Source organism: Carassius carassius, chromosome 11 (genome assembly GCF_963082965.1).
Source record: "Carassius carassius chromosome 11, fCarCar2.1, whole genome shotgun sequence".
Classification (NCBI taxonomy): domain Eukaryota; kingdom Metazoa; phylum Chordata; class Actinopteri; order Cypriniformes; family Cyprinidae; genus Carassius; species Carassius carassius.
This window is the reverse complement of record NC_081765.1, coordinates 6,075,420-6,084,949: the sequence shown is the minus strand read 5'-3', so window position 1 is coordinate 6,084,949 and position 9,530 is coordinate 6,075,420. Positions and strand designations below refer to the sequence as shown.

Sequence of the window (9,530 nt, the reverse complement as noted above, 5' to 3'; positions counted from 1 at the left end):
GATCCAATCGAGATGTAACAAGTGCATGAATAATAAATGATCATAATAAATTAATCATTTAAACCGTTTCACAACAGAGAATAGATTACAAACTGGGCGGCATTAGATGCAATGGGGATACATTAAATATATGAAATTATAAGACTTAAAAAAAGTTAAAGGCCTATTGTGTTATTGTAACGTACCCATACTGTTACCCATAACTTGTATCACCTGGATCTCACCTGGACCACCAACACTGTGTCACTTTCTGCTGTTTTTTTTTTTTTTTTTTTGCAATTTGAAGTGTGTTACACACAGGTGAGTGGGTCTGTACAAACCACCTGTAGTAACACTCTCTCCTCTATGTGCATTAGACACTTTTCACACACACTGCTGTGTACATAATCCCAAAAAAAGATGTGTGTTTACATGCTCAGGCACTACAAATCATCTTGCACTCTTCCCCAGCCAGCTTCTTGACTTACGATGTTTATCTTTGCACATGTACAGTACGATGTGAAGCATTCATATATATATATATATATATATATATATATATATATATATATATATATATATATACTGTTTTACTTAATTGTTGTATGTCTGTATTTATGTAGCACCATGGTCCTGTGAGGCATGATATTTTGTCTAGTGTATATGTATCTTATGCCAATAAAGCTTAACTTGAACTTGACTTGATAATACTATTAGAAACAGAAATGGACAAAATAAGGATAGCCTACAGAAAATTTCACATGTTTTAAACAAGAGATAAAACACACAAAAATGACAATCATAAGTTTAATAAATAAGATAAATCAGAATAAATACAATGTTTTAGAAAACATAGTTAAACCAGATAAAATAAGAACAATCGATAAGCATGTTGAATTCTATCTTTTTCTCTCAATTCTGACTTTTTGTTGAATTAAGAAATAAGCTCACAGTTGTATTTTGTTTCAAGAGTCAGAATTCTGAGTATACAGCTTACAATTTAGAATTTATATCTCACAATTCTGGGTGAAGGATGGGGGGAGGGGTTGTGAGATAAAAGAAATAATAAATTAACTTTTTAATTATTTATTCTGTGGCTTAAACAACTTCCCTAGTAGAAACAGAACCATAGATAACCTCATCAATAAAACTATCAAAAAGAAAGAAATAGAAAGAAAGAAAGAAAGAAAGAAAGAAAGAAAGAAAGGCCATACTGTTTCAAGAAACTAGCAGAAGATGACATAATTACGTCATGACGTAAAATAATGAGTGAATCATTCTTGAACTGATTCCTTCGAACGAACTGCTTGAATCAACTGGTTCGCCGAAATGACTCGGACTTCACAATAGTGGAGCGGTGCAGTGGAGGATCCCCACCCGTGAGCATGGCGGTGTGCTAGTGTATAAATGAAGACCGGAGAGAGCAGACCGAGACGGAAAACACTAGCATGCGCCTCGATTGCTTCACATAATCAGATTTTAACGCACCGATGCCAGAGGCAGTCCGCTGGGTTTCTCCATGCAGTCTTCGTTTACTTCTATAGGATGGTGAGCTGAGCAGATAAAAAGCAGATTGGCGGTTGCATCTATCCAGTCGTTCGTTCCCCGGTGTGAGTTATATGCGCGCGCGGGCCGCCGGTGCTCCGTGATCATGAAGCGCTGCTGCTGCGGGAAGCGAGGCGTGTTTATGTCCGCGGACAGACCCGTTTAAACGCCCTAGTCATGAATGCCATTGTCATGTCGAGTGCCGTGTGAGTTTATTTTGATTCTGTGAGCCGTTCAGACCGGAGAGATGCGTGAGTATAAAGTGGTGGTCCTCGGGAGCGGCGGGGTCGGTAAATCCGCCCTCACCGTGCAGTTCGTCACCGGGACGTTTATTGAGAAGTACGACCCGACCATCGAGGATTTCTACCGTAAGGAGATCGAGGTGGACTCGTCGCCGTCGGTGCTGGAGATCCTGGACACGGCGGGCACGGAGCAGTTCGCGTCCATGCGGGACCTGTACATCAAAAACGGGCAGGGCTTCATCCTGGTCTACAGTCTGGTGAACCAGCAGAGCTTCCAGGACATCAAGCCCATGAGAGACCAGATCATCCGAGTCAAGAGGTGAGGGGACACACCTGAGCGTGGCGGGGCTTTGCAATCATGACATGTGTTTGCATACGAGAGAAACCGTCTCGACACGTGTGTGCCCAGGACTGTCCCGTGAGTGCAGCTGGGCCTCTAGCACGGGCCTGTCCTGTCGCATCCAGTGTTCAGACGCACTGCTGTCTCCATCACAGATTCATGCTCGAGTGAAGCTCTGAACCTGATCCACAGGTCAAATGCTGCTCTCATGCATTTAGGAAACATATCAAAGTCTTTAATGAAATTAAAACGGTGGTCTTGTGGCTTTTAGAGCTATATATATATATATATATATATATAGTATCAGCTTTGAAGCTTTCAAATGTATCTCGCTCTCTTCCTCTATGGTAGAATGATTCCTGGGAAAATGCTCTTCATATACATTTCTAAAATGCATTCATAGAAAGAATAAAGTTATCAAATTGCATTTCACACATAAAAAATATTTTCTATTTTTCATAGATAGGTGTGTGTGTGTGTGTATATATAAATAAGCATTTTACAGGGAGGGAAAAATGTGCATTTGGAGGCTTCAGACAGAGTTATATGTGTGTGTGTGTGTGTGTGTGTGTGTGTGTGTGTGTATCCCTTCCCTAATACCACTATAGCAATAAAAGTAGTCCATAAAATAATTATTAAAATAGAATTATTAGCCTATTATTATTATTAAAATCATAGTTTCTGGTCCAGTGCAGTTGCAAGTAGCTGTCATTTAGACACATGGAAGGCTTGAATTAATCAAAAATAATTTGAGCATTCAAAGAAACACCCTGAAATGATCTTTTTATTTATCTGTCTGTCTGTCTGTGTGCATCGATCAAAAATAGGAAATTCACTTTGTTCTGGGCATGTTTGAAATATTGCTTTTTTATATCTGAAATGCAATTTGATAACTTTATTTATTTATTATTATTTTTATAAAAGCATTTTACCAAAAAAATTCATCTTGTTTAGATACTAAAAGTAGAATGTTTTTGTCCTGTAGGAGAAGAGTCCAGGTCTTTGGGAAAGCAAATGTGGAAGTTAAGTTTATAAATTGTTGGAATGTATGACAGCTTTTGCTGTTACTTTGTTATTCAAGACTTCCTGGGTGTTAAACAGAAAATACAGACTAGATGCAAATTAGCCTTTTTCATGGGGCTTTTAAATCGGTCCTTGTTTGACTGAATGCCATTGAAGATAAAATGTTAGCAACAAGTGGCAGACAAAATTGCGAATGGAATTCGGTCATATTTAAAACTGTTTCTACCCATTTAAGAATTCCCTAAGGATCCGTTAAGATTCTACTGAAAAACAGGATTTTTAGATTCTTTCTGGATTCCAGCATGCTTTAGGATTGGCTCCCAGATAATATTACAGGAGCTATCCATCACCATTAGGAGCTTTACTTATAGGGACAGTTAGTGAAATAAAGATTATAATAAGCAAAATAATTAGGGGGGAATAAAAGCGATTACATTATTACTTAAAAAAAAAAAAGATCCTTCTTATCAGTTGGTAACTCAACCCTAAACTGTGGTGTAAGACCACACTCCCACTCACTTTACAGTCACCCTGAACCAGAAATACATGCACAGCCCTGCAAACAACATCTCCTCCCACACAAATAACATCTTTACTGTCACGCTGAAGGATGTTTCTGCATTCAGAAAATATTGAATAATTGAATGGCATAAATATTTCACACAGTAAAAGCGATGCATAATGAGGAGGAGACAGTGGGAGTAAGAGACAGACATTTGTTCTTGTTGAAGGAGGAATGAGACGCTTGTCAAAGAGCAGACGAGGGTTCAGTGCCATTTACAGAAATGAATGACTCAAACAGGTGATTCTAATAGCAAGTGTCATATTCATACAGTAAAAAAATCACATGATAATAAAATAATGCAATGATCAGTAATTTAACAGCGTAAGATGTAACTAAATCCTAATGTAATTCAGCATTGCTAAATGTTACTAAAACGGTACAGTACTGACATGTGACCCATTTTTGGTTCATGACCCACAAATAGTGAGAATCAAGGCACAGCACACTCCTTCTGGAAGAACTCTGAAACGGTGATGTCATCAGTGGTTTGTTAATAGCAGGGTGTGTTTGCAGGGGGCGTGGCTTCAGTAACCCCTCCCTCCTCATCCTCCCTTGGCCATGATTAGTGGTTGTGGGTGAAGACGCTCTTCTTTGGCCTAGAGGAAGACCGTACTGTGAGAATTCAGACACGAGGTGCAGGATGTATTGTGTGTCTGCCGTGAGAAAATAGTATAATCACAGCGATCCATTTAATACAGTTGAGACAATTAAACAAAAAGGTGAGGCCATGACAGGCTATATTGTGAATCTAGTCGATTACACTACCGTTTAAGACCTCAGTCAATAAAACTTTTTTATTATTATTTTTTTTTTTTTTATGTTGGTAATGTTTTGTTATCAAGGCTACATTTGTTAAAATAATCGAGTGGAAACAGGAATATATTATTACAATTTAAAATAACTGCTGTCTGTGTCAATATATTGTAAAATGTAATTTATTCCTTTGATCAAAGCTGAATTTTCATCATCATTACTCACATGATTCTTCAGAAATCATGCTAATATGATGATTTGCAGCTCAAGAAACATTGATTATTATCTGATTATTAATGCTTAAAACAGTTTGTCACTTTTGATCAATTTAATGCATCCTTGCTGAATAACAGTATAAATTTCTTTAAAAAAAGAATTATATCACAATCTTACTCGCCCTACGATTGAGAATGATGGTGTTTATTTCGAAAATAAAATGATTAAAGACACAAATTTTCTTTATGCAATATTTAATGAAATCAAGCAATGTGGTGACCAAGTAAAATGTTAGATACTTTTTCCTTCTTTAAAATGACTTTGTTGTGGATGTGTACAAAAATAATATTGACCAAATATATCATACTCTGACATCCATGAGCCAATCAAATCCTGATCTATAAAATCAAGACAAAAATACATTTCCTTTCAAATATTGTGTTTCATGACTCATGGAAGTTAAATGCATTTTGAATGCGTTTCATGTAGCTACTGGAATGCATCCTAAAGTGCACTGCACACTTGAACTGTACTTCAAATAAAAGTATATTTTTAATATTTAATAGTGTTCCTGTAGCTCAAGTGGTAGAGCATTGCGTTAGCAAGCAAGCACAAGGTTGGGGGTTCGAATCCCAGGGAACACATGTTAGGAAAAATTGTTAGCCTGAATGCAATGTAAGTCGCTTTGGATAAAAGCATCTGCTAAATGCATTAATTTAATTTAATTTAATATACTAATAATATATTAATAAAATAGAGGGAACTTTCATGACTGTTTCTTAACACACATTGTACATTTCAAATCATTATCGAACAATATTATCATGCTTTAAAGAAGTTTTAAAACATTATTTTTTTATTTAATTAGTACTCTTTTTGAAAAGGATTCTAAAGTCTGCTTCTTGTTCACAAGGAATGGTTTGCATAAATGCGGTTTGATTGTTCTGAGAGAAACTGTGCATGTGTTTCCAGGTATGAGAAGGTCCCGGTGATCCTGGTGGGGAATAAGGTGGATCTGGAGGGCGAGCGGGAGGTGTCTGTGAGGGAGGGACAGGCTCTGGCCGAGGAGTGGGGATGTCCATTCATCGAGACGTCTGCCAAGAGCAAGACCATGGTGGACGAACTCTTTGCCGAGATCGTACGGCAGATGGACTACGCGGCACAACCGGATAAAGATGATCCGTGCTGCTCCTCCTGCAATATACAATAACCCCCAACACACACGGAGAACTCCCATTACACTAGCTCTGAGAGAACTTCTAGTGTCTTCAGTTTGCCATCATGCTGTGTCTGCAGACTGACAGTAACTCTGAGGATTACTTTTTCTTGCCACTTTAAATCCTGACTGACTCAACCACAGGAAGAGCACTTGCCTTCGGTTTCACGCTTCCTGTTTGAGCAGGATCCTTCATTGGGAATGAGTTGGACTTTTATGTTTTATGGTATTGATGACTTTATCTGAATTTGTCACCAGGTCAGAGAGAGACAAAATAAGAGGGTTCTTAGCCATATGCTTGATATAGCCATATAATCATTTAATGAAGACTTTATAAATGTCCATTTACTTGGGAATAAATCCCTCGAAATCTTCATTTTCTCATAGATTTTTCTTCTGACACACATTTAGTTAGAATAACAGTCAGGTGACTTCAGCTTTGTTCCAAAACCTGCCTAACTAGACCGAATTAAAGCCCAAACTAAGTAAGCCTCGTTCAGACTGTCAGCCCAAATCCGATTTTGTGCATATCCGGATGAATAACTGACTGTCCACAGTGTATTGAAACTGTTCATATACGATTTGTGTGTCCATCACTGATCTATATTATAGATCAGTGGTGTCAATAAGTGCTCTTTCGCTTTATGGAATATGTGGTTTCTGTGGCAATGCCGTTGTGCTGTTATGCCAATGCTAAAAACACTAACAGCAATACACTTTGCTATGCAGACGTTTCCGTCACGCTGGATTATTATTATTATGGATTTCATTTTATGAGGCAGCGGCAGAAAAACACAGGAAGCTGGAATGTGCGGCTTTATTCCGTGCTGCCATCTCAGCTGGTTTCAAAACTCAAAGAGGTGCATATCCTAGCAGTATATTATCTTTCCGCTTGACTTGCAGTTCGCAACAACACAAGCTTGTTTCTGTAAACAGAAACGTTTGACGTTTTTATGTTTTACGGTGCGTGAAAAAGTTAAAAACGTAGGCTAAATCCGATCTGACCGGTCAGACTGAAGCGGATTTCCAGGAATGGGATTTGAATAGGATTCCAAACCACATACAAATGTAGCTTGAAACAGAATGTAGTTCGTTTCCATTCAGACTATTTAAATATGATCTGATTTCAATCGGATTTGCACAAAAGTCAGATTTGGGCTGACAGTCCCAGAATGCATTGCGGTGAGCTTTATGAACAATTCGTCCAAGATGGTGGATGAGATTATTTTGAATTCTTGGATTTTATTTCACCTCTTAATATTTTTGCTGAAAATAGTAAAATCTATTTTTTTTTCTTTTTTAAATATGTGTGTGTTCTATGCATTTGTAGTGCATTTGCTACACATAAGCAGCAGTGTTTGTGTGTTGCACAGCAGGGCTGAACGATTCATCAGAATAAAATCAAAATCACTTTATGGTTTTGTGCAGTTGTGGAATCACAAAGGCTGCAGTTTAATAACGTAAATATACATTGCGCATTTCAGAGTGAATCTTTCCGATGTCTGCATCAGGAACTCTCAATTGTGTTTTTCCAAGTGTCAAGAGACATTCTATTGCACTTTTGCAAGCAGGAATGTTAACTTTCCAAGTGAATGGAATGCAGCATGAGCTCCTGTCTCTGTTTGGACGGCTCACGCGGGACAGGGACGTATCGTCCTCCACATCTGGACACAGAGAACTTCTGTTCATTTAGGATCTCGTATGGCTCTGTAGAACTCTTCTGTTTCTGTCTCTCTCTGGTTGATCACCCTCTTTCTCTTCAACATCTCAGCCCCTTTTCTGCACTCGTTCTCTATATTCTGTCATGCTCGTGTGGGTCATTGATGCTGACAATGATGGCTATTGGTTGACTGATTATGCATTAGTACAGAGGTTGCTAGTTTTTGTTGGTATCCTCCTCTTGGCTGGGCTTGAGGTTCGACATCAGTGCTGAACTTCTAGAGATTAGGGAGGTGTGTGAGCGTGTGTGTTTGAATCGAGAGCTCTGAGTCAGTATTGATTTTATATTTTGTATGTGGACCTGTGCTCAACTCTTCTGAAAGACTGAATAGTGACACACTTTTTTTTTTGGCACCTAAATAAAGTGCATCTGACACTGCAGTGCAGTTTCTGTGTTTTTTTTCTCTCCATGCTTTATAACCTACTGTCCAAACACATGGCGCTTTATAAATGAGAAATATTTGACCAGAACATGTTACAGTGAAGAACAATAGAACATCCTGTAGTTGGTCTGTTTTCCATCAGGCAGGCTTTGTTTATTTTATAGCTGTTAAACTATTTAGTTGTGAGAGATACAAGTTAGTTGTGTAACATTTAACAGATGCTTTCCAACTAAACTGACTTTGAGGTGCTGTAGAGGTTTTTCCATCATCATAAAAGTTTTACACATGAATATAGCTTCTGAGATGAAGTCTCCAGTCATATCAGTAGTTCAATAAAAGCGGTTTTATTTTACATGGAGCTAGGGATGGGATGGTATGAAAATGTAATATCACGATTATAGTGACTAAAATTATCACGATTATCAATATTATCACTGTTTTGTTGAAACGAGATGAAAGTGTTCAAATAGTTGATGCTCACACTGAAAACATTTCAGCAAGTTTTATATTTAATAATCAACAAACAACTAATAAAACAAGCAACTCTATGCACTTAATTTAAAGAAAGATTAAATTCTGTGGCATTTCCTTCCTTACAATGAAAAGTGTAGAAGCATAGAAAAGTCACTGACTTTCGCCAATCCTTCTCGAAAAAAAACATTGTGCGCTGCGCTTGCGTCAGACTGTTGCTGGCTGGACATGATTTAATAGCGAGTTATTAAAACCGCGATAATCAAGCACGGTTTTAATGATAATTCATTTTTAAACGATATCACTAACCTTCAGCACATTTTATCACGGTTATCGATAAAACCGGTTATCGTCCCATCCCTACATGGAGCTAGCTGACACACACGTGAAATGAGTTTAGTTCAATTATTTGTGACTGCCAGCAAACAGTGCATTTCTACAGTAGGATCTGTAACGGCAGTGTTATTGGAGTATCACTGATATATAGTATCTTTTTTAATATTTTAAATTAGATTTATATTTTCTGAAAATGCATTAAAATAGTTTTTCTTTTTCTTTGATTTGTGTTATTTTTATTTAAATGTTTATATAGATTTTTTTTTAAATGGTGTTAATTTAGTTTTAGTTAAATTAATACTTGAAGTAAAATGAATATGAGAAATGCTGCTTTGTCAGCTTATTTTATACTTTAATAAAAGTTATTTATCTTGTATTTATCTTCTTTTTTTGTACCAACATATTATATGATAAAACAAAGTACATAAAAAGTGCATATTACTTTGGCATTTCTATTCAAATGCATTGATTACAATTTTATGTATGCACTCAAGGGCAAATAAACTGCAGTAATAGTATAGTGAGGTTATGTGAAAAAAATTTGGAATACTAAAGCTCAAGATATATCATTGCATCCTGCATACTTTTGTAGTGTATATTCACTACTAGTCAAAGGTTGGGAATAATTAAGATTTTTTATGTTTATCCTCACCAATGCTGCATTAGTTTGATCAAAAATACAGTAAAGACAGAAATATTCCATGAAAGAATTAAGAAGCAAAATCTGATTTCGGCACTGATA

The 9,530-nt window shown here is 37.0% G+C and overlaps 1 protein-coding gene across 1 annotated transcript; it reads left to right on the top strand.

Moving 5' to 3' along the window:
- The first annotated feature begins 1,319 nt into the window (after positions 1-1,319).
- LOC132152677 (ras-related protein Rap-2a) lies at positions 1,320-6,275 on the top strand. Its single transcript, XM_059561485.1, has 2 exons — positions 1,320-2,085; positions 5,636-6,275. Exons 1-2 carry the CDS (start codon positions 1,772-1,774, stop codon positions 5,871-5,873), a joined length of 552 nt encoding a protein of 183 aa, XP_059417468.1. The 5' UTR covers positions 1,320-1,771; the 3' UTR covers positions 5,874-6,275.
- The last annotated feature ends 3,255 nt before the right edge of the window (positions 6,276-9,530 follow it).